Consider the following 27,190-nt stretch of genomic DNA (forward strand, 5'->3'; position numbering starts at 1 on the left):
ATAATTATGTAACTGCTAGTTGATCCTGTTTCTTCTAAAGTCATCATTTACCTAATAAGATTAAGCTTAAGTTTCTTAGAAATTTGTCTCAATTTGCTCTTATAAATAAGTTGAGTAGGGAATTCACTTCTTTTAATATACAAATGATTCTTCTTTCAGTATAAGATAGAACTTACTTTGAAGACAGTTTATATTAAATGCTAGGTAATTTTTTTGATCCTTGAAAGGATCAACAATAGCTGTATACTCTAAATCGTAGGTTCTCATTTTGTGGTCCACCAGTGGACTTGTAGGTTAACTTTTTTTCTAACAGTTTTAGAATCAGTATTTTATGGGGGAAAGAATCATTGGTTTCATCAGATATGACTGAAAGGAATTTAAGAACTCCAGCTCTAGATAATAGTTACATAAAATAAAGTTGAACCTTTCCATTTAAGTAGCAGCAGTGTGTGTATGTGTGTGTGGGGTGATTTGGTATAAGAAGAATTAAAAACCAAAACAAAATTATGGCCTATGCCATATCTTTTTTATGGTAGTATCTCATTGTGAAATTTTTAAAGATAATATTTCATCCCCTAGTATATGTTTTTGGTTAAGTAGGTTAATTTAGATGAATTGAGTTTGGGGAGAACAATCAGTGCTGCACAAGCATTTATGATCTGTTCTTTCTAAAATTATGAAAGAATAATTTTAGCTTTATGGAATATAAAATTACTGAACTCTCATAATTAATATATTTGAAAGATTTCTGGGTTCTTGAAAAGAGGTAAGACACTTCTCAGAAAATACTTGTTCATTACCTCTTGAATACCTGACCTAGATGGTCTCTAATTAATTTTCCTTAGTTTTGACAGTAAAATTCATTCTCATTTAAGGCAAAACTTTGAGTGTTCGTCCACCTTAGAATGTTTACCTGACCGAAACCCTTAAAGAATTTCTTATCACTTACATAGTCTATAAATACTCCATGTGAATTCTTGCTGATACCATTATTCTTAGTCTTTTATTGTTTTGGCTGAGACATGGAGTAGTCAAATATAGACTTGATTCAGAACCCTGCCTGGTTTTAGTATGATTCTTTAAATTAATTGCTTGTTTATTTTGCCAGCTGAATAAAATAACTATACAAAAGTAGTCAGATGACTAGAGGAGTAGTTGAAAGATTTTTTTAAAGCTCCCTCAATCTTTTTGTCTAGGCAATCCTTAGGTGTCACATGGCCCTCTAGTGGAAGGGATGCTCAGCTGGACCGAGGCAACTGCAGGATATTCTCTGGGAGTTGTTACCCAAGGGATTGCTATTATTCAGGTAATATTTATAGTTTGGATTAATTAGCTGGTTCTGACAACTTAGGTGATGGAATTATGGAATAAGCAAGGAGATATTTAAAATAAATATCCCTATTTGTGGAAGAGACACCTAGATTAGCCCATTCCTTATTAAATACTATTGATTTTGATATTAAAAGATTGGTTGGGCTTTTTGTTGTTATTGTTGTTTTGTAATAGTTGTTGCTGTTGGTGGTAGTGGTATGTTTTATTTTGTTGTTTGTTTTTAATTTTAGTGTTTTGTTATTTTTTAAATAAACCATATTCCAAACTTGATAAGTAATCCTCCTTCATGAGTAAGGCACCCTAAGGCTTCTTATTTTTTTATTCTTTTTCACGTGGTATTTTGAAAAAATTTAAAAATATTTTTCTGAAGTAATTTGAATATCTGTCTGTACATTCATCAAATTTTGACAAACAATTTTCATTTGATTTCTCTATTTAACTTAGTAGAAAACTAGAGGAGGACAGTAAATAAAATGGAAACGTAGGTATCAATTTTGCCACAGTAGATAAAAAAGAAACCTAGGATTGGGAATGTTTATTTCTTACTTTGTTAGTACATTTTAGTCCTATTCACTTCTACTCCCTGGCATTCTTTTTCTTAGCATTAAACCTGCTAGTTTATAACTTGAACTAAACTATTTTTACCACTTCTATGCTCTTTGGAAATTTCTGGATGGGTGAATGAATTTAAGATAGGTCAAGAATGCCAGTACAGTAGTAGCAGAAATAGAAGATGACATTTCTTTTTTTCCTTATTCTCTTCTTATGACTCTTACCATTTTACTAAGATTTCTGGCAACTTGGTACTGTATGTAGCATATCGTTTAGCATTATTAATCCATACAGAATATGAAATAACTGATAAAGTGATAGCCTCTGATCCAGCAGGTACTAAAATACCTACTTTTTGATTTGCTCTCTAATATGTCAAAATGCAAACAAAAATCGAATCAATGGAATAAGATGAGACAACACATTTTCTGATTGTACTTTGGAAAATTGTTAACAAATATGTGATGGTTTACATACATAAATTGACTTTAACTGATGTCAAAACAATGTAAATAAATTAATAATGTTGATTTTTGTGAAAGTTCTATAAAAGTTATTAACTGAAGTATTCTGTTTTTTCTTTTATTTTAAATGTAAAATTCTTTTATTATCAGGGTGAATCAGCACTTGATCTGGCAAAGCAGAGAAAAAATGTGTGGATGATCAACCATTTGCAAGAGGCAAGGCAAGCAAAAGGATATGACAATCCATCTTTCCTTAGAAAGCTAAAAGCTGACAAGGTAAACTCATGATTAAAGAGTTTTAAGATTCATGACCACACTTACTTACATGAATATCCACAGACTTTAATTTTAGCATTTCCCAAAGCAATTTTAAAAATATTACTCTTAACTAAAATAAAGCAAAGATAAATAACAGAGTTTCTTAGATCTCTGTTTACTTGGTTTATATCTCTGTTTTGGTTGTCTGATAATTAAGAAAGATGGGATATGAAATTGTTTAAATTTCCATAGGCTACACATAATTTTTAGCTTATTGATTCAACTGGCCTTATGTTCATTTGTTAGTTTAGTAACATATTGTAAAATAGCCTAGTCCTAATACATATTTTTTAAACTAACAACTATTGCTCTATTTAATTTGAGATTTCCATTCTTTTGTGATATGTTGTAACTTTTGTAGAGAGAAAACTTACTTTCTTGACTACTTCATGGAAAATCCAGTTTTAGAACTTCATATACCTTCAATTTTAAACTATGCCTATTGGCTTAGTTGCCTAATTATAATAAAATCATTTAAAAACTTTAAATATTTCCCCCAAAAGAGTGAGGGGGGGTAGATTTAAAAATTCTTTTTCTTCCCCAATAGAGGAGAAATAGGTTGACTGACATTTTTTTAATGTACCTAAGTAATTTACAGTGTATCCTCTAACTTAATAGTAATCATAACTTGAGTAACATTAAGTTTTGACTACCATGTTTATGTATGTCTAACTCAGATTATTCTAGTGGTGATACTAATTGATTAAAGTTAACATTGATTTATTCTGTTATCAAGATGGAAAGACAAGTTTTGAATAAAGGGATAGCAGTGCATCATTTACTTGTAGGCACTTAAACTCCTTAACTGAAAAGTTCACCAGTTCATTCCATAAACATCAGAAGAATTGGATTTATAATTTCAAACTCCATAGCTGAAAATAATGAACATTTTTTACATCATGTTAATGTTTCCAGTTAATTATTAAATATGGTATAGAAAGTGATTTATTTATTTATTTTTATGTTGCTCTGTGTTCTGAACTTTGGAGCAGTTTTGCTCAATAGTGAAAAATAATGTCTCATGATAATTTGGCTAGTAATAAAAATATCTCATGTTACTCTGGAAATCGTATAATCTTTGTGCTTTCATTTTGTTGAATTTAAATATTTTGAAGTTTTATTTTTACATATGTAGTCAAATATTAGATGTTTTATTAATTATGAAGTTACTTATAGCATTAAAACTATGAGGTTTATGAGTTTGCCTATTATTTCTTTTTAAAAAGAGATCTTCTTAAAAATTTAGTGCAGTTTTAACATTTGTATATTATCATGAACAGTTCAGAAGTTGAATTTCTTTCCTGTTTTTCTTTCCATTAGGGATTTTAGATATACTAAGTTAAAAAGATTACTGGGGCTGGGGCACAGCTCAGTGCTGGAGTGTTTGCCTGGCATGTGTAGGGCCCAAGGTTAGATTCCCCATCACTGCCCCCCCCATAAAAAACGTTACTAGATAAAAATATATGATGATTGAGTTCTCTGTGATCTGTGGGATTAAACATCTGTAGTTATGTAGATTATTCATTTTTCTTTCCATTTCGTATTAGAAAAATTTAAATCTTGAACACGATTTTGTTTGCTAGCCTGTGAAAATATTTTCTATATTTAGAACTAACCATTGGGTGGGGAGGAAACTAAATAAGAAAATAGTGACACTCAGGACTTAATTTTATTAGAAAAATCATCCCTTGGAAGCAAGAGGTGGAAGGAGTGGGTATTTTGGGACAGTGTTAGTAAATAGATATGGAAAGAATCTTGATTTTAGAAAATGATTTAAAAAGCTCTTGGATTTTTTCAGGTTAGAAAATTTTAAACAGACAGATTTATAGTTAACAGTCGGAGGAAAATCTTTAGTACTTTTCAACATTTAAAAATATAGGATTCCATTGTTAATAAGTGAAATTTCACATATACTTTTAACAAATGTTTATTGATTACATGAAAACAAATCTGTGAAGATTGACTACATATCCTTCCTGTTAAGTACTACTAAAAACCGTGAACATTATATACAAAGTAAATGTGATCAGATTCTTGAAGATGAAGAAGACAAAGGCTAAGTGGCTAGGGATTCAGGACCTGAAGAAGGACATGGTGGTGAGTTCTATAGGTTTTCTATTTTGGCCCATATACCCTAGACTAGGAACTGGCAAAGCTGGTAACACAGTGCTAACCCAAATGTGTGCAGACAAAAATAGCCAGAACAAAAGCCTGCACTGTAGTCAGAGGACCACAAAAAAGGTACCCTAGCAACATAGAAATCTTCTTAAAAATAACTGCTGTATCATAGCCAAACACTACAGAAAGACCTGTGACTCTACCCTGACTCAGAGCAGCAAAGGCCCATCGTTTAGCCTAGTTTTCCATCCTTACCAAGTTGTAGTGAAATGCCCGAACTTCTCTCCTAGGATGGTGTCAGAGAAGGCTGCGTGGAGAGTTGGGACTTTTATCACCACTGGCTGTTAATGAAGTCCCTCTATTATTGGTGACCACATAGTGAGCAGTAATGAAGCAATCCTCTCTCTTCCAGCCAGGGAGATACCAGTAGAGGTACACTGAAGGGTAGAAGTGCCACCCTCATTCACCATTAACGAGGAACCTCATCCTCAGGTGGGAGTGGAAGCTAAGTAGGGGTCCTGGGCTTCTCTTCTACCTGAAGAGAAGAGATGACTCCTTACTACCTCTTTGAAGCTATTTCAGAAGAATCCATCTAAAAGAGAATGTTCAATAAGATCCTGAATCTCAAAATACCCAAAATGTCCAGGTTTCAAATGAAATTTACTTATACTAAGAACCAGGAAGATCTGAAACTGCATGAAATAATTGCCAACAGGATGATGAGAGGGTGAAATGGTCTGACACAAGAGTCTAAAGCAGCCATCATAAAAAGGCTTCAATAAGTAATTATGAGCATGATTTTTATGAACATAAAAAGTAATTATGAACATGATTGTGAAACAAAAAATATCCTCAGCAAAGAAATAGAATGTAGACTATAAATGAATCCAGTGGAAAGTTGAAAATTACAGGAACCAAAACAACAAAAACCTCAAAGGATAGGCTCAACAATAGAATAGAGATGACAGAGATTCAGTGATCTTGAAGATAGAACAATAAAATTTACCTACTTTGAACTGCAAAAGGAAATTGGAGGGGGAGGGGAGAAGAGCAAAACCTCAGGGGCCTGAATATGATCCAATATTGATATGATTGGAGTCCTAGTTTAAAAAATAAAAAATAAAAAGGCTGACGCTGAAAAAAATAAAAGATATACTGACTGAAAAATGCCCAAATTTGGCAACATACAAACTTACAGGTTAAGAAATCTCACCAAGTACATCATGGTCAAACTTCTGAAAACTAGAGAAACAAACAAAAAGAAAATCTTAAAATCCTGTCACCAACACAATTCATATGACAACAGATTTTTAAAAATCAGAAGCCATAGATGCCAGAAGGAATGGGTACATTTTTCAAATGTTGAAAGAAAACTTAATTCAGAACCCTGTGTGTGGTGAAATTATCATTTAGGAATGAAGGAGAAAGATCAAAATGTTTTCAAAACTAGAGAACCTAACACCAGGTCTACCCTGAAAGAGTGGCAAATAAAGTTCTTTAAACAGGAAATAATAAAAGAAGGAATCTTAATAAGAATCTGGTAAGCAAAATTATGGGTAAATACAATAGAATCTTCTTATGTCTTCTAAATTATGCTTAAGAATTGAAACAAAAATTATAATATTGTTTAATGTGGCTCTAAATGTATGTAGAAAACATATTTAAGGTAACAAATAGACAAAGATGAACATAAAAGGAGCTAAGTTTTCTACACCAGTGGACTGTGATAAGTTGTGTTTATATAATACAACATTTAGAGCATCCACTGAAAAAGATATACAAAGAGATATACTTAACAATACTGTACATAAATCAAAACAGGATTCTAAAAAATGTCACAGTTATCCCCAGGAAGGCGGCGGGGTGTGGGGAATAGGGAATGAGAACAGACAAAACAAAAAAATAAAATTGCATACTTTAACATATCAATAATTATATTGAATGTAAAATGGTCTAACTATACCAGTAGAAGACTGCTGTTGACAATGTGTATTATAAATTATTTTCCAACTTTATGCTTTTTACAAAGAAACTAACCTTACATATAATGAGATAGGCCTGTTGAAAGTAACAATGGAAAATAATTTTACCATGATCCCAAAGCAGATAAAGATAGTCCAGAAAACTGTATGAATCATCCCTTATGAATGTAAACTCAAAAATTCTTAACAAAGTATTAGTAAATAGAATCCAGCAATATATAAAAGAAGTTACCATGATTTAGTGGGGTTTTATTTCCATACCTAGAGGAGGACCTAGAAGAGCTGAAACATTTTTGAAAATGAGGAATCACTATATATTTTTCTGTTACATTTTGACCTGTTATGTAGCTACAGTATTTAATTACTCTCTGATATTACTGAAGGGGATAAACTTAGAATCTAGGTAGTGGGTATGAAGAAATTATAAAATGCTTTCAAATTTCCTATGTAGTAGAAAATTTCCCTAAGGTAGGAGAAAAGAGATTTATCATATCAGTATAGCAGCACATCACCAGTACATCTTTATAATGTCATCTTACGTGTACTAGATGACAGTTTGAAAACTTTTTTGAAAGAAAATCTGACCTAGAGATCCTACACACAAATATTTATCCAATGAAATAAAACATGTTTGCACAAAAACTTTATGAAATTGGTTATAACGACTTTATTCACAATCACCTAAAACTGGAAACAATTTTTTTAAGTGGGGAATGGATAGACCTAGCACATACACGGAATGGAATACTACTCACTATTGAAAAAAGAACAAATTATAGATAACACAGCAACATGATGAATGCCAAATATGTTCTCTAAATGAAGAAACCTGACTTAATAGGTTACATACATTATGATTCCTGCAAAGAAAAATTAACAGGGATAGAAATTAGTTTTGTGGTTACCTGAGCTGAGACTGGAGGTGGGGATGGGGATAGGGGTGGGGGGTGGGGTATGAATTTTGGGGCTTCACAGAACTTTTTACATTACCTTGGCTTTGGTACAGGTTATAGCAATGTGTTAATCAAAACTCAGAACTATACTCAAAAAGTGGTGAATTTTACTGTATATAAAGAGTGTCTTTATTTTTAACATGACTAATTTTGAGGGAGAACAAGTGTTTTAACTGAAAGCAAACAATATTAGAAAATACCTTTTCAGTGACAATTTCTTCTTTCCTACTAGTACCCACATAATCCTCCAAGTTAAAAATCTCTGATAATCTCTTGAGAAAAGTTCATATAGAAGTAGAAAAAAATAAGATAGTTATTGGACTACAACAATAATTGATGTTTAATTATTGATGTTACGATCACACATTCATTTCAGAAAGTGAGTTTTGATGACAAAATAGGAAAAATATGGTCATTTATATAAAAAAAAATTTATTTCACTAGGAACCATAGTATGAAAAGGGTGCTGTAAGGTGTAGCATAATCTTAACTTTCAGAAAGATAAAATATTCAAAGAGGAAAGTAGTATTTATACTTAGCTTTGTTAGACCACACCTGAGTATTTCATATAGTTTTGTCATGTAAGGTAACTCAAGAAAGACTTGATAGCTGTCTATAAGTTTGTGAGAGCTGTTATATTGAAGAGCTAATAGTTTGTGTTTGTCTGAAGATGTAAATTGTGATAGATGTTAAGGAAGTACATAGGACTTATACTTACAAGTATGGACTTTCTAACAACCAGCCCAAAACAGAAATGAAATGGAACTTCCTTTGGAGTTGGCACGCTGTGTCTTGATTTGTGTTCAGAGGCATATGTCTCCATTCTGTGGGTTCTGGGAGCCTGAAGACTGTTTGATTTTATTCTCGTCTCATTTTAAGGTTTGATATATTGTTAATTTATGCTATTTAGAATGTCTTCTCCAGGTTAGGTTTCCTTATCTGATAGAGTACTTAGACCATAGTCATTTTGATTGTCCTTCTCTATCTAGTTACCAATGTCTTTGTTTAAATGGGTTGGTTTTTGTTGTGATCTATTTTCTAGGCCCTGTGTTAGCATTCTGTATCTGACTATGTAGAGGCCACTCCTATAACTTCCATTTTCCTTTTCCACAATCTTAACAAAGTCCTTTTAAATTGTTTAATATCTGTCTTCAGAGAACCACCACCTTGAATAGTAAGTACCTGAACATAGCAGGCAACTTTGAATGAATTTCAACCTCTCTTGCATACTTTCACAACTATTATAATCATTCAGATTGAGGTTACTTCAAACATGCAAAAACTTTCTAATTATTTGTTTCTGTATAGGAATTCCGGCAGAAAGTAATGCTGGGAACTCCCTTCCTAGTTATTTGGCTGGTTGGATTTATAGCAGACCTAAATATTGATTCTTGGCTCATTAAAGGACTAATGTATGGTGGTGTTTGGGCTACAGTACAGTTTCTTTCAAAGTAAGTATACTATTTTTAAACTGTTTTTAATTTTACATGAATTTAATTCATACCCTGCTACCTAAAATCGGTGTTTTCTATGTTTAGAATACTACCTGCATGTGGTATGTTTGATCTTAATTTATTATAAAGAATTTTGATAATATGCAAAATCTTTTAGATTGTTAAAAATTTGTTACTAAAATGATTCTAAAGGTGCTTTAATTACAGAAGTGTAGCATGCAATTTTAAAGGCTAAACATTTTTGGCAATATTTAAATTGTTTTAATAGTGAACTTGAGTTTGTAGAACTGTAAATGTAACATATATACTATTTGTTTCTAAGTAATTATAATGCTTGAACTTGCCTTTCCATTGATATTATATTTTCTTTGTTCATAGGTAGTAAACAGGCAAGAAATTTGATTTTTGTAGCAGGGTAGAGTCAGCATAATTATGAATTAGACTGAGTTTTTAAAAATTCTTTCCTTTTTTTCTTTAAACATTATGACCATTTTCTTTTCCTCTTATCCACAGATCCCACTGCCCTAAAAGTTGCCCCATTCAGCAAACCTTGGAAGCCATCTATGATCTAGAATTTACTATTTAATTTCCATTCTTTTCACATCTTACTTTTGCCTGAATTTTAGAAAGGAGTCATGAAAATAATTCACACAGGAAGAAAAATAGCTAGTAATATGCAAATATGTTAACTCAATAAAAGACTGAATTCTAGTTAGTTAATTTTAGTATTTCTAGGAGCTCAGATTACAAATATGAAGTTACTAAGACTCCATACTTAACATGCATGGATAGATAATACTGTTGATGTTAAACAAAATTTATTAATACGTATTGTTTCCTAAATATTAATATTATAAATACAGACCTTCAATTTCACAGAATTAGCTGATTCATTGTATTTGAAAAGATGTGTCTTAACCTTAACTGAAATGTGTAGGTAAAGAGGGAATATTGGAGAAACAATGAAAAACTTGAGTACTGTTTTATACTCCTTTATTGAAATTATAACACATCTTTGGTGAATAATGTGCTGGATTACATAGTTTCTCTGTATCCCGAAGTGAATTATTGACTGAAGGAGTTGGAATACACTGGAATTCTGAAGTCGAAAAGTACATTGGATATAATTTTAATTCTTGGTAAATTAAAAGAAACTTCATAATCTTGCTGACTCTTCTGTGAACTGATTTAGTATTATTACTACAAAAATAGTATTAGTATTTAAGCATCTTGGACTCCTGGATTCTGGTTAAATCAGTTTTTAAAAACGCAGAATTTGTGCAATTTTCATCTGAATGCTTTTTTTAAAAAGAATTTTAGAGTTCATCTTAGATATAACTTGTATCTTACAGGTCCTTTTTTGATCATTCAATGCATAGTGCATTGCCCCTTGGAATATATTTGGCAACCAAATTTTGGATGTACGTGACGTGGTTCTTCTGGTTTTGGAATGATATCCTTTGATTATAAAGAGCCTATCTAACAAATTTTGTTTGTTAAACATGGTTTTTGTTTTTTGTATTTATAGTCTGAGAGGATTGAACGTGGGAGCTTTTTAAAACTGAGCTCTTTTTACTTTTTATTTTACTTTTTTACTTTTTATTTTGAGACAGGGTCTTGCTAAGTTGTTGAGACTGGCCTGGAACTTGTGATCTTCCACCCTCAGCCTCCAGAGTTGTGGGAATTACCATGTGCCACCACACCCAGCTAAACATATGTTTAGTAATAGTTTAATGTTAGGACTGAACTACTCATGATTTGCTACAGTAAAACAGTATTCCTAGAATATTAAGTGTGAACTAATGTTTTTAAATGTTTCATATTTAATAGGTTGCTTTCGAAAGCTGCTTTTAACAACTATGAATAATTAATAACAATAGCTTGTTTACTGAGTTTCTAAAAAGCGTTTTCTTAAATACATATTTAACCCACATCCCATAAGTTAGTATTGTTACTCCATTTTATAGATGAGAAAATTTAGATTAATGGAGCCCAAAGACACATAGCATGTCTCTGATAAAGCTGGCATTGAAACAAGTATTTGTCTAACTGTAAATGTATTCTAAACCTTTCTATAAAACTGTGATTTTCAAAAAGAAAAAAAAAAAAAACTGTGATTTTCTTAGTATCAAATTTTCTCTAAGTTAATTTTCTTTTTTGATAAGTTCTACAGAATTTCTTTTTTACTTCATTAACCACTCACTGATTACAGAATACTGGAAGAGCAAAGAGAAATTCTAGGTTTCTATCAGTTTTTGTTGTGTGTTTTAAAATTTTTAATTGGTGCTTTATTGATATAAAGGTTGAATTCATTATTATATAATCATATGTATATAATGTAATTTGGTCAATTTCATGCTGTAGTTTCTCACTTTTCTGATCCCTCTTCTCCTCAACCCCTTTCTCTACTCCATTAATCTCTTAAGTATTTTCTTAATATCACTATTTTGCTGTGATAGTAGTAGATAATTTTCTATTAAAATCCTTCATCGCTTTTGCTTTGTTAAAACCATGTGCCATATCCCTGAATGTGTGCTAAAACTTCAGCAAATTATCAGTGTAATACATTTTTTGAAAGCAATATAATGTGAAATTGTGTTTGTGTGTGTGTGCCTTTTCAAAGAAACAAAACCAAGGTCAATTTTTGATATTTTTACATAGAAAAAGTTTGTTTGCTAAGATTTATTATATAATAAAGGCCTACATTTCATAAATGTCTACTAAGTCTTTTTTTAAAACATTACTATGAAATATATGTTTTAAATTCATGCAATTTTGGTTACTTGTAACTGTCTTAAACAATTTTAGTAATAGTTTCACTCACAGTGTTGCATATTATAATATTGCATTCTTTTTATTAAGAGGCCTTGTGTTTTAGTTGAAAAACAAAAGGTGTTTTTTTTTTTTTTTTTTTACACCAAAGCCCCAGATTTGTAGCCACACTTATAATCCATACACACACGCACCGATTAAAGGTTTTTGTTTGTTTGTTTCTGGGGATTGAACTCAGGGGCACTCAACCACTGAGCCACATCCCCAGACCTATTTTGTATTTATTTAGAGACACAGGGTCTCACTGAGTTGCTTAGTGCCTCACTTTTGCTGAGGCTGGCTTTGAACTTTTGATCTACCTGCCTCAACCTCACGAACCACTGGGATTACAGGAGTGTGCTCCCGTGTCCAGCTAATTCTTATATCTTTACTGCATTTGTGATTATTTTTGGAGTGTTCAGTACTTTGTACTTTTAAAATACTTTCTTAGTGTATCTATTTAAATACTTCCACGTGACAGTTTGTGCTAGTTAATTCTGGCCTTGTATTATACTTTAATATAAAAGTTACTCTTTAAGGATTTATTGAGCATTGGAATGCCTACTGGAACATTTAATATGAGCGAAACAGGTTTGCTGTTTTTGTTATCTCATCTATTTTAAATTTAAGAAATGCACTGACCTCTGAAATATCTTTAGTATTCCAGACATACTTTCTTTGTATTTCCTAAACTGGTCATTAAAATTATGTACAAGGGGGGAAATGCCTCAGATTCTTATCTTAAAATAATTTTAAACTTTCTCTACTTCTGATCTATTAAGCATAAATGGAGAGAAGCAGTAAAACCAATAAATTACCAAATAATGTGAACTTAATGTTTGAGAATATTATGAATATTCTCCTCCCCACCTGCCTTTTTTCTTTATTTGGAGATAGCATAAAATAACTCTATGAGTTTCTATAGCTGGGGAGTTGAGAATATGAGAGGTAGATTTTGAGGGAAGTTCAGAAGAACCAAGTCTGTTTCAGATGTCCAATTTGAATAATTCTGTCTTTAAAATAGATTGTTGTAACTATCTTTTCAAGGTGCATTAAATAAATTTTACTCGTTAATTTTTCAAATAAAAATTTCACTATGAGATCACTAAGTTTTATAGTTACTTATCCGAATTGTCTTAAGAGTTCTTGAGAAGCTGAACACTACCTGGAGACACACCTGACATGTAAATAAGTGCATCTTACATACATGACTGAAACTCTAAAGTTTATATCCAAATACTCCTTAAATGTACAGTTTATATTTGAATATTTATATATGTATATGATAATTGTGAATGCAATCACAAACTTCGGAGTTCTCGTTATCTTTTCTGAAAACCTTGTGCTTTTCTTACGTTATAAAATAACTTATCTTTTTAGATCCTATATGATATTGGAGCGACATTATTTCCGTATTAACTTCTGAGACTGGGAGGGGCAGACTAAGAGACTTGTAGGAGGAGGACAGAAAAAGGCACTGAATAAATTATAATGAAGGCACAAAGGATAGACAAGAAAGGATTTCTTAGGACAATTTTGAGAACTTATACTCCAGTAAATTGGAAAACCTAGAAGAAATGGATACATTTCTAGACAGATGTGACCAGGCAAAATTAAATCAATAAGATAAAACAAACAGTCCAGTAACAGTGAGATAAAAGCAGCATTAAAAAGCCTTGCAACAAAGAAAAGCCTGGGACCAGATGCATTCTCAGCTGAATTCTACCAGACCTTTAAAGAATTAATACCAGTATTCCTCAAATTATTTTATGAAATAGAACTTGGGTGTAATACTTCCAAAAGTACACTATGAAGCTGGTATCTCTGATACCAAAACCAGATAAGGACCACATCAAGGAAAGAAAATTATAAATCACTAAATCTGATGAACTTAGATGAAAAAAACCTTAATAATAATAAATCATGTTCAGCAACTAACCCTAACCCTAGCCCTAACCTTAATCTCAAAGGGAGAGAAAACAACAACAGAAGCAAACAAAACCTACAACCACCCTAGGAATAAATCTGACCAAGGGGGTCAGAGACCTCTACAGTGAAAACTAGAACACAAGAAAGAAATTGAAGAAGACAAATTGTTAAAATAGCCATATTACCAAAAACAATATACAGATTCAGTGCAATCCCTGTCAAAATACCAATGACATTCTTCACAGAACTAGGAAAAAACCATCCTAAAATTCATTTGGAAACGAGGGAAAAACTCAGAACAGCCAAAGCAGTACTAAGCCAAAAAAGCAATATTGGAGTCATCACAAATTATACGACTGCGCTCTGGAGATTAAAGAAAACAATTGCATGTCAATGGAACAGAACAAAAGATAGACAAACCCACACTGATAATGGTCATCTGATCCTTGACAGAGGTACCAAAAGTGTGCGTTTCAGAACAGTCAGTCTTTTTAATTGTGCTGGGAAAATTGGTTAATCCATATGTAGAAGAATGAGATTAGACCCTATCTTACCCTGAACGAAAGTCAACTCAAAATGGATCAAAGACCTAAAAATTAGACCGGAAACCTTGGAACTCCTACAAGAAATTACAGGACCAACACTTCACCATACAGGTACAGGTGATGACTTATTCAGTAAAACTTCTAAAGCTCAGGAAATAAGAATTAATGAATGGGGTGACATGGAATTAAAAGCTACACAGCAAAGGAAACAATGTGAAGAGAGATCTTACAGAATATAAGAAAATCTTTGCTAGCTACTCTTCTGAGAGGATTAATATCCAGAATAAATAAACAATTCAAAAAACTTATCACCAAATAGCCTCGTTAATAAATGGGCAAATGAACTAAACATACTTCTCAAAGGACATATGGCTATCAAATTATGAAAAAATGTTCAACAGTTTCAGCAATTAGAGAAATGCAGATTACACTTAAAATTCATCTTACTCGGTTATAATGCACATCCATCAAGAATGTGAACAATAATGCTAGATTGAATATGGGGGGAAAGAAATACTTTTACATTGTTGGTACGGTTGTAAGATAGTATAACTATTCTGAAAATCAGTACAGAGATTCCTCAAAAGACTAGGAATGGAACCATCATATGACCCAGATATATACCTCTCCTCAGTATTTATCCTCAAGAATTAAAGTCATCCTATTGTAGTGATACATGCTTACCCATTCTTAAAAGCAGCACAATTCACAGTAACCTAGCTATCTTGCCAGTGGATAAATGGACAAAAATGTTAATACATACACAACGGAGTTTTTTTTCAGTCATGAAGAATGACGTCATTTGCAAGGTAATGGATGAAACTTGAACGCATTATGTTAAGTGAAATAAGCCAAACTTAAGTAAGTCAAGGATCAGATTTTTCTCTAGTATGTAAGCTAGAGAGGGAAAAAGAAGAGAAAGTCTCAGTAAAGGAAGGGGGTCAGTGGGAGGGAAAGGGAAAATACTGGGGAGTGATACCAAATTATATTGTTATATCATGTGCATGTATAAATACGTAACAATGAATTCCAATATTATGTATAATCATGTACCAATAAAAATGTGGAAAAGATAAGTAACTGTTCTATTCATTACATAATTATCTCCCTATATATGTACTGCATATTTATTCAGCACTTTTTGGTTTATAATTCTTTCAGATATATTATTTTACTTGGTTTTCAGAACAGTTCTTTGAGAGAAAACATAGATCTTAATGCTGTTTTCTAATTGAGAAAAACATGAGACAGAAAAGAAGTATGTTTTGCTCGAGGTTACATAGGCAGCTAACTAAAAGAGGGGTGTAGAACCCAGGTTTTTTACTTGTTTTAGTATGTCTTCAGATGCCCTCATGTTATACTGTGAACATAATTTGTGAGCTTTCCTGGAAAGCAGTTTGACCCTGTAGAAAGAGCTTTAAAAAATACCCTTTGATCTCTTAATCATATGCAGGTAATACTTACAAGGCATAAGGTCAAAAATTATTTATAAGAATGTTTCATAATGTTTTTAATAATGGAAAAAATGGAAACAACTGAATATCCATCCTGAATAAAGGGATAATTTTATAAGTTATGCTTCATATTGATTGGGATTAAATAACCATTAAGATACTTTTCTAAGATTTAATGAGATGGACTCATTAGGATATAGTAAAAGAATACTAAGTTTTATTTACAAAGAGATTCTAATTTTAAAATGTACCAAGGAAAAGAACTGGAACTGAGTTTATAGGATTTTAGAAGTGATTATCACTGGATGTTGGGCTTGTGATTTTAATTTTTTTTTGTTCTTTATTTATTTACAAAGAAACAACTTTAGGTTTTATTAATCTTTTCCATTTTTCCTTTTAATAATTTTATTTCCATTTTTAGATTTAACTTCTTTTTTTAATTTTTAATTTTTTACAGACCGCATTTTGATTCATTTTACACAAGTGGGGTACATAATTTAGTTTCTATGGATGTACACAATGTAGACTCATACCATTCATGTAATCATACATGTACATAGGGTAATGATGTCTGTCTCATTCCATGATTTTTCATTACCCCCCCCATTTACTTCTACATAATCTAAAGTTACTCTGTTCTTCTCTCACTCCCCACCCCCCATCCCCACTATATATCATTCTCTACTTAACAGGGGAAATATTTGGCCTTTGGTTTTTGGGGATTGGCTTATTTCACTTAGCATGATATTCTTCAATTCCATCCATTTATTTGCAAATGCCATAATATTATTCTTTATGACTGAATAATATTCCATTGTGTATATATACCACAGTTTCTTTATCCATTCATCTACTGAAGGGCATCTAAGTTGGTTCCACAATCCAGCTATTGTGAATTGAGCTGCTATAAAAATCCATATGCAGTAAAATGAAATTAAACCTCTATCTCTCACCCTGCACAAAACTCAACTCAAAATGAATCAAGGACTTAGGAATTACACCAGAGACCCTGCACCTAATAGAAGACAAAGTAGGCCTGAATCTTCATCATGTTGGCTTAGGATCAGACTTCCTTAATAAGACTCTCAAAGCACAAGAAATCAAAGCAAGAATCAATAAATGGGATGGACTCAAAGGCTTTTTCTCAGCAAAGGATACAATCAATAATGTGAATAGAGAGCCTACAGAGTGGGAGAAAATCTTTTCCACACGCATTTCAGATAGAGCATTGATCTCCAAAATTTATAAAGAACTTACAAAACTTTACACCAAAATACAAAGAACCCAATCAATAAATGGGCCAAGGAACTGGACAGACACTTTACAAAAGAAGACATATAAGCAATTAACTATATGAAAAAGTGTTCAATTTAACTTTTTTCAGATAAGCATTTAAAGTTAAAAGGTACTATTTTATGTACTATTTCAAAATGTTGCATTCTGCATATAAAATCAAGCTTATTAATTGAGTTGCTCAAGTGACTGTATCCTTACTAAATTTTTTATCTCTCTCAGTATCACTTATGGACCAAATTGTATTAAATCTTTTCCATGTATTTATGAATATGGAGGTTTTCTCAGAGTTCAGTTTTACTTGACATTTTTTTGTTAAATCAAGTGCCTATAGATTTAGAGTTATTTCTTTCCAATCATTTGAACCTGTTATCAATATGTAGTTACAGTAAAAAGCATTAACAGTGAATACTTTATTAGTATTAGCTTTTAACCAGTAATCTTGAATTTTGTAAATGTCTCTAGTAAATTTTTACAATGTCTCTTGTAGCATACAGGTATAAGCAAACACCCAAAAAGTGGACACCAAATTTTAGAATGAATGTTCCTCTAGATTTGTACTTGTTTATCATGTCTGCTCTTCAGGGGATCCTCTTATACTACTGACGGCTCAGCAATATGTTTAAAAAGATCTTTAAAAAGAATCCTATGACATTTTTATTAAAATTGAAGAACAACCAGTATGTTTTAGAAAATGTTAACCATTGTCCCTTAGATTTTCTTAACAAACAATATGGCTTTTCAGTATATGATATGTTAAAATGATGGTCATATTTGTGCATTACATATATAATATACAAAAATGAAAAATTTTCCACTTTCTGAGAAATTTTTGTAATATCTGAGTACTTTTTATTGTATTTCCTTTATACATAAAATCATCCTTATGTTGAATTTTCTTTGGCTGCCATCTGTGTTCATGCTCTTTATTTCTAATTACTTTATCTTAGTTTCTTTTATGTTCCCTGTATTCATCTTCACAAATTTTTTTAGTTCACTTATATAATAGGTTCTTTTTGCCTCAATTTTGTTATTTCTAGAATCACCCTTTTCATATGGTTCCAAATTTATCACCTACGTGTTATTTTAAGCTCTTTGTAATATTTGTATTTGAATTATAAAACATCTTTAATTTGTTTTTGTCCTTATTTTGTATTTCCTTCCAGTTTGGATTCTTTGCTTTGTGAATGTTTGAATCTTTTTTTCTCATTTTATTTTTTAAAAAAGCATGCTAGCATAGTTGTTGTGCTGCTTTTTATCTTTTAGTTTTTTCATGATTAACTTGTGCAAAGTTATTCAGACTTTTCTAATATATTATAGGCTAATTTTTAGAGTTTTTCCTAACTTATTAGGTACCAGCATAATACCCCACCAATACTACAGTTTAACTACATTTCTATACATTTCCTTTGCCTGAGAAGTGAGAGCTTAGTTAAATTCTTTCCCAGGAACATGAGTTTAGCTGTCCTAATAAGATCTTGTTAAAAGTTCTGCCTGAGTTTTCTTCTTCCCAGTCTTGGAGATAGGATGATCTGGAATTATCCCCTACAACCATCCCTTCAATTTAGTGAAATCACCTTATTAGTAATAGGCTGTAGTATTTTTTTTTTTTTTTGATACTTAATGGAAGTTAATGTAGTGGTATTCAGGTACTTTTATTTCTGAAGGGTTTTCTTGATTTGTTAAAGTGGTCTGCTCATTATTTCATCCTAATTGCCTAGGATGAAGGGCGGGAGTATTTATTAGATTAGGCTGCCATAACTATACTGTAGACTGGTGGTTTAAACAACAGAAATTTGTTACCTCAAAGTTCTGGAGGGTAGTAGTCTGAGATCAGGGTGCCAGCATAGTCAAGTTCTGGTTAGGGCTCTCTTCCTAGCTTACCGGAATCTTCTTACTTCAGACATCTCTCATTCTTTCTTCTTATAAGGCTATACTCCTATTGAATTAGTGTCATACTCTTATGATTTTGTGTAACCCTAATTACCTCCTAAATGCCTTATTTTTAGATGTAGTCACATTGTGGGGTATGGCTTCAACATACGGTTCTGGGTGAGGCAGACACAAATAAATGGCAGAATAAGTGTGAAATTAATGACATTTTTCAGACTTGGCCTTCTCATCTAGTTTTACAGTCTATTTGTATAGATGGAGGCAAGCCCAAGGACTCCACTAGGCAACTTGCCTCACCAGACTGATCTGTTTTCCTTGGCTTTCAGTTTTAAGATACATGGCATAGTAGAGCTTGTCCCTTTGCCTAAGTTGTTACTAGTTTTGGGGGGAGTAGTTGGTTTGATTTACTTTTTTGGTTTGTTGGGTACAGTGTAAAGAAATTTAGTGTAAGAATTTCAATTTATTAACTTAGAAAATCTAGTTAGATTTTTTTTTTAATCAAGTGAGAGCTGCAGCCATCAAAATAATATCCAAGTTGATTAAAGAATTACCTGTAAATAAACTTTGAAATGAAATTGATAATATTTATCACTAAGTAGAGGACTTTTTAATCATAAAGTCATAAGTTAAAAGAATAAAACATTTTACCTCTAAAATCAGCATTTTTTCCTTAGTGCTAATGCAAAGGTAGTCATCAAGCAGTCATTGCTAATGGGGTTATAAATGGATAATATCTTCCTGAAAAATAATCTGACAGTATAAAAGTATATAACAAGCCTTGACAATATCCAGACCTGTAGATTATTTCTGTAATATTTATTGACCTAAGAAATTCTCAGCATTATGGAGAGCAAGAATAGCATAGGTAATAAATGCCAGGCTTTTAATACTTGCTCTACTTCTAACTCACTCTGCAGTCTTGGACTTAGCCTCTGCCCACATTTATCATCTATAGAATGGGCATAGCAGCAGGATTTATCATAGGGTTCTTGGTGTGGGTTAAGTGGCGCATCGATGGTGACTCATTAGTGTTATTTGTTAGGTTAATCTTTTTTTTGGTGGGGGAGAGGCACCGGATATTGAATTCAGGGGCAATCACTGAGCCATATCCTAGCCCTATTTATTTTTTATTTTATTTAGAGACAGCGTCTCACTGAGTTGCTTAGTACCTCAGCCTCCTGAGCCACTGGGATTACAGGCATGTGCCACCATGCCTGGTTTATTAGATTAATCTTAAATACACTATGATCCCAATTATGACTGACCATGGAAATTACCAAAAATAAAGCAGTTATTTCTGGTACTGGTTTTTTTTTTTTTGCTTTATGATTTTTAAATGTGTTCTTGTTTTAAGAATCATATAAATACTAAAAACAACCATTCTATTAGTAGAGAATGTATACTTTATAAATTTAATTTTCATTAAAATTCTAAAGTTAGCCTGTTTAACCTATTACTAAAACTGACTTCAAATTATCATTTGAAGCTATCTAATTTACTTGCCTTTAATAGCAAAAAAAGAATTTTTTTAAGTTTATCTGATATTTAATTCCTGAATAATCTTGTTAAATATGTGGTCATATATTGAGCTGCTAGTGACCCTCTGCAAATTTAATTCAGACTGTAAGAGCCAGGCCTGTTTATTGATATGTTAATACTTTTTTGAAACTCTTCTGATCAGTAAAGGTGCTGCCTTTACTGATAATGCCAGTTATCAGTAATGCCAGTATTTAGCATTCTTTGTCCACAGATTTACCCAGCTGTTCTCAAGAAGTTCTTTCTTTTTCATTTTTCCTCTATTTTAAGTGAATGTTGGTATTTGCCAAGCAAATGTAGGATGATTTCATTCCAGAAGTTTTTTTCTGTCTACGTTTCATGAGAAACAGTGTAAATGTGTGATGATATCAAAAAGTTTTGTAAAATTCTTATATCCAAAGAATACCTTAAAAATGGTCTATTTCAGTATACCAGATGTTTTGTGTTCCAGAAAGGTATTCCTCTAGCTGCATTGGTTTATTTTTTATATCATTATTTAAAATATTTTTTATTCTTCACTTGTAATTATCTAGTACATTTTTTCTATTTTCATTAGGTTGCAAAAAGGTAAACAGAGAAACTATTTCTGTTATAAGCAGTTTTATAAATACATTTCTAAATGTATTTTTATAAATACATTTCTAAGAACTGAATGTGTTCAAAAAAGGCAAAGGAGAGAATTTTTCTCTGACTTACCTTTAAAGGCAGTCTTGAAAATATCTGGGTCTGTGTCTAAAGTGTTTGGTAAATATATAAAGATCTTAGTGCATATAGATAAAGTATGTGTTTAATAACTTTGAAAATGAAAAAAATCCCTTTTTGTCAAACAAAATGTTGATTGCTTAATAGTCATGTAATTTTTAACATATTCACTGACTTTTTAAGTTAGTCAGGCACAGTGGTGCACATCTATAATCCCAGCAGCCTGGGAGGCTAAGGCAGGAGAACACAAGCCACCTCAGCAATTTAGCAAGATCCTGTCTCCAATAAAGACATACCTACATATGGACAAACATAAATAGGGCTGGCTGTATAGCTCACTGGTAGAGTGTCCCTGAATTTAAGCCCCAGTACCACAAAAATAGTATCAGATAACTGTCTACATAGCTTAAAATTTATAAGGAAGTCACATTTTAATTTTTTAATTTAATTATGAACATAATGGGAAAATACCTATTTTGATTTAAAAATTTATAATATTTTCATTGGCAAATATTTTGTAAAAGCTTATGGATTATAAATTTACATGTAATAACTCATTGTTTTAGATTCCTTAACTTGAGGCACATCTCAACTTTTTATTTATTCATCTTCCATTCCTTGCTAATAGTGTTGCACTTTTCTATAATTTTGGAAAATCTTGGAAATCAGATCCAGGGATTATTAAGGCTACAGAAGAGCAAAAGAAAAAGGTAGTAAAATACAGTTTACATATTTAACTGTTCAGTTTATTAGTAATTATAGCTGATATTTAAATTACAAAGGAAAAAACTTATTAGCATATAAAGGAATTTCAAATTAAATTGAGATTAAATTTTATTTGGTGCTCACCTGTGGTACTCCTGTGATGCCTGTCCTTAACATTTCCATGACTTTGTATAATTTCATGTTTCTCTTCCTTAGAAGGCAGTAAATAAATAAATAAATAATATGTGATTGCTTTGAGAGGCAAAGACGTTAGCTCACATATGTCTGTAAACCCACAGCAAATAACATGCATTCAGTAAGTGTTTGCTAATGACTATAAATAGAAGACCAGTAAGCTGATAGTACAGATAAATATACTATTCCAATAACTGAAATATTTGTATATATGATCCAGGGCATCTCTTTCCCATAATATAACCCAGGTTCTTGATAGCAAGTTTCACAAAAGATGTTATATAGAGAGTTGAACTAGAGGCATTTAGATTATTTTAAGAGGTGTTTTATCCATTCTTATAAACAAATCTTGATGAATTATTCCTGACCACAGTACATTAATACAGTGGCAAATTCTTAATGGTCCAATATGCTTTTGTCTGGGCTGCATAGAAATTGGTACCATGATGTTCTTCAGTATTCATATTATAATGAAATAGAAGTAAGTGAGCAAAAGATTTCTTATTTTGAACTTAAAATTTTGGGAAATTAAAAAGGAGCCTCATGTGCATTGACTCATAGTAATGACAAAAGAACTGGGGAGCATTATTCATTTCTGAATAAAGTAATTTTTTTTTTTTTTCTTTTTATTCCCAGACAATAGTTGAACTTGCAGAAACAGGAAGTCTGGACCTCAGTATATTCTGCAGTACCTGTTTGGTAGTATTTTCTTCTGTGTTTATTCCTCTTCCTCTGACAGTAGCATAGTGTAGAGGGCTTGGGGGATGGGGAATATGTATTTTTCTACATATGAATGTTCCCAAATTATACAATTAAGTGCTCTTTTATACCTTTAAATTAAATGCAAGTAAACTAATGTCTTATCATTTGTTTAGTAGTAAAATTGTTAGTTTAGAATTATACAATGAGTTTTTGAAACAGCTTTAATTCTACAAAATTCTTTGTTGTCTCAATGTTGTTTTGACTAGTTACAAATTTGAATATTTAAAATAAATGCTTCCCTTTACTTTGGAGAGCAGCTTTAGGGTACTGACTAGATTCTTTGATTATTCAGGCCTTCTTTGAAAAGGTTTCTATGCTTCACAACAGTAATTTTATAAAATTGGTATTCTTAATGTTTAGACTTTCTATGCATTGCTATTCTTTGGAAATACTATTGTGTTCTACTAAGTCAAGGATGCAATGTGGATGTTCTTGGTGTATGGCCAATTGTTTAATGACTCAGTGCAGATAGCAGTTTCATTGTTAAATAAATATCTGATGACAAGAACAATATTATTTTTGTCAATATATCATAGACATTTTATTATGTACTGTGTTATAAGCCATATACTTTGGAATAGATAATTCCTTGTTGTAAAGAGCATTTTCTGTTATAAAATGATTCATATCTAAGGGGTAATTGTCACTCCTGGTATGCTTCACTTAAGAAGGCACATGTAGAAGAGAGTTTTTTTTTTTTTTGCGGTACTGGGGATTGAACTCAGGGCCTTGTGCTTACAAGGCAAGCACTCTACCAGTTGAGCTACCTCCCCAGCCCTAGAAAAGAGAGTTTTTTAAGAATGAATTACTTTGGTAATGAGCCAAGGATACTGTTTCATTTAGGACTCTCAAGACTAAGTTACCCCTTAACTGATTATTCTGTTCAGATTTTTGTTACCCAAAGAGGAATTATAGCTGGGGGTTGTAAGTGTGGTAGTACTTTGATATATCCTACTGCTTTTCTATTAAATAGATTTAGTCTCATATCTGTGATAAAGAATAGCTTATCCTTTTCTTTGGTCCACAGATAACTTTATTAGTTGTAGATGGACACAATGTCTTTATTTATTTATGTGGTGCTGAGGATGAACCCAGCGCCCCAGGCATGTGAAGCAAGTGCTTTACCACTGAGCTACAACCCCAGCCCACAGATAATTTTTAGTAGATGCAAGAACTGCACAGTCTAACTATAACTTTGCCTGGGTATCTCATAATACTGCTCAACCTTAAATGCAAAGTAGTGGGAAAATTTTGGCAGAGCTTTTATTGAAACACCAATACAGTCAATGTAGACTACTGTAAGTTTTATTTCTGTCATGGGTTAGCAACTCTAACTCTTGTTATATATCCAGTATTGGAACTGCTAGCCCTTTGAAGATTAACAGTGAGTTTTTTTATTCCTTTGGCTAATTTAGCATAATATAGAGTAAAAAGCATTTTAAGATACTTAGACATCATAAACATGAATTTTTTATTGCCTATGAAGAGTTGAATAATAGAGTTTGCTTTTTGCAAGCAATAGTGATTTCTCTGAACTCAGTAATCATGTTCTGCTTTCTCAGATGTGTTCATAAATTCCAGCAGGGGAAATGCCAAACCTTAATCTGAGATCTCAGGGAAGCACTTAAATAGATGCGTGAACTTAATATTTTTGGCTGAATTTGTTAATGTTGGGAAGGTACTTTTTTTATTAATGATTTCAAATTATAAAAGCTTCTTTTATTCATTTCTAACTTGATTGTTTTTACTAAAGAACAATTTAATTTGATTTATTAGAGTAACTAGTATCAAGACCATTAATAAAATGAATCTTAGAAGCTTGGAGAGTAATATACATACCACACACACACACACACACACACACACACACACACATACACATACATATGGGAGTATGTGTATATGCATGTATGTGTGTGTATATATTTATTTATTTATTGGTACGAGGGATTGAAGGATTAATTCCAGTGATGCTTCACTAGTAAGCTACATCCCCAGTTCTTTTGAGAATTTTTAAAATTTTGAGATAGGGCCTTGCTAAGTTGCTGAGGCTGGCTTTAAACTTGTGATCCTCCTGCTTCAGCCTCCTGAGTTGCTGGGATTACAAGTGTATACTGCCATGCCTGGCTTGAGAGTGATTATGTTTTTATTATTCAGAAATTTGAGAGAGATGAATTAAATATAATGTCACTCATCATAGCATCAGATTGGTATTTAAATCCTAGTTGATATTCTTGTGAATTGGTGGGTCTCTTTCATTCTAAAGGTATTTGTATTCTGGGTATTCTTTTCTTTTTAGTCTTTGTTGTTGTAGTTGTAATTTCATTAAATAATGAAAATAATATTTGGTTTTATTGATTTGGAAACTTTGATATGATCTTTGTTGAAAAACTGTAGTTGTGACTTTCCACATTTGTATTTTGAGAAAATAAATGTTCAGCTCTTCTCCCTGTAAAGTATGGTGTCTTTCATAATCTTTTAACATGCTTATTAACAGATACGGAAACCAGTGAGGTCCAAACATTGTGGCGTGTGCAACCGTTGTATAGCGAAATTTGATCATCATTGTCCGTGGGTGGGTAACTGTGTAGGTAAGTTATATTAGTAATTTCTAAATGTATTGTTCAGAAGTTACTTAGGTAATTAATGATGTACAGTATTCAAATAGGTATCAGAAAGCTTATTCCTGTGTCCTTGATCCTCCCAATTGTCTTTTGGTTAACAAAACTGCTACTCAACCAAGAGAGAGGGAAAAAAGTCACAGAATTATTGTCTAGAACAGATTGTTTCATTTCTCTGTTCATTCTCTATGTGCCTACTCTTTCCTACTTTCCCTCTTGGGTAACATTGTAATTGATAAGGAGATAAATAATACTGGTTTTGAAATTAAGCTAGAGAAAGTAAAGCAATAGCCATGCTTGAAATGATGTTACATACAGAGACAGGAATAATATATAGCTGTACACATCTCAGTGTTCAAGAATATTACTATCTGAGAAGATGAAGTGAGTGATCTGAGAGATGGCCTTGGAGATTTTATGAAGAAACAGAAGAGAAACATTACAAAGATTGTGTGACTGTTACAGAGAAACCTTTGAAAATCTGTATTATAAGATTTATAAAATAAAGTAGGTTTATTTTCTGCCTCAGAAAGCAAAGATAAGAGCAAAAGTCAGAATTGTGATTTTCGTTCTTCAGGACTCCCTTGCCTTCAGAGTGAATATCATTGCAGTCATCACATCTTTATGTGTAATTATAAGCATTCTTATTTTAAGATTTTTATTAAAACATTTATTTTATTAAAAGCCATTTTATAAATAATTAATGTATGTTATAGTGGTCCAAGTTGTATCACTCCTTTCATAGCATACCCTTCAAAGGTGTATTACCAGTTGGTTTTTCTTAGCTGAAAAACATTGCTTCTGTGTTGTTCTTCAGGTGCAGGCAACCATAGATACTTTATGGGCTACCTATTCTTCTTGCTTTTTATGATCTGCTGGATGATCTATGGTTGTATTTCTTGTGAGTACAATTAGTTTTTTGCCTTCTTAAAACAAATGTTTGCATAATCAGATTATACTTAACATTACTTAGGTAATGACAAGTCTTTTAACAAAAAATTATATGGTTTGGGGAACACCTTGTGAAGAAGCATAAAGAAAGAAAGATATCTTCAACATACAGTATAAGCAGTCATCAGTTAGCCACCTTTTAATATGTGTGTCCCCTGGAAAATGTGTTGGTTTAATAAGCTTTGAAAAGCTTCTGGGTAAAATACACCAACATCTCATATCACACGCTTGCTTTATTCTGGTGGTCTGTAGATGCAGCCTTCATGCCAGTTCCTCTTTCTTACCAAACATTTGAGAAAATACATATAGAATTAAGCTTGCACAAAACTTGAAATATTTTGAAAAGTAAGCTATAATTATTGCCTATTAGTGAATATTGGATATCAGAGATTACCTTTTTAACATATGTTGCCATTTATTCTATCATATGGTTTTAGTACCTTAGAGGAAGTGATGGTTTTTATTGCATTGAGAACCTGATCTGAAAAAGTTTAAATGAAAATGTTAGTTCAGAACATGGCGAGGCTTGGAATAAACCATTAGCTTCTGGTTTAAAAATAAGTCTTGAAAGGATGGTTTCTTAGTCTTCCTACCCTCAGAAATATTAAAAACCATCAGTA

General features: G+C 32.0%; 1 protein-coding gene across 1 annotated transcript in view; it reads left to right on the forward strand.

Moving 5' to 3' along the window:
- The window catches only part of Zdhhc17 (zinc finger DHHC-type palmitoyltransferase 17), an 87,424-nt gene that overhangs the window by 54,430 nt on the left and 5,804 nt on the right, over nt 1-27,190 (forward strand). Inside the window, exons 8-14 of the mRNA XM_047549163.1 lie at nt 2,499-2,624; nt 9,028-9,170; nt 10,526-10,626; nt 21,922-22,046; nt 22,873-22,935; nt 25,496-25,589; nt 26,437-26,520. Of these exons, the coding sequence (XP_047405119.1) occupies nt 2,499-2,624; nt 9,028-9,170; nt 10,526-10,626; nt 21,922-22,046; nt 22,873-22,935; nt 25,496-25,589; nt 26,437-26,520 (736 nt within the window). The remainder of the gene's footprint in view (nt 1-2,498; nt 2,625-9,027; nt 9,171-10,525; nt 10,627-21,921; nt 22,047-22,872; nt 22,936-25,495; nt 25,590-26,436; nt 26,521-27,190) is intronic.

Source organism: Sciurus carolinensis, chromosome 4, assembly GCF_902686445.1.
Source record: "Sciurus carolinensis chromosome 4, mSciCar1.2, whole genome shotgun sequence".
NCBI lineage: Eukaryota > Metazoa > Chordata > Mammalia > Rodentia > Sciuridae > Sciurus > Sciurus carolinensis.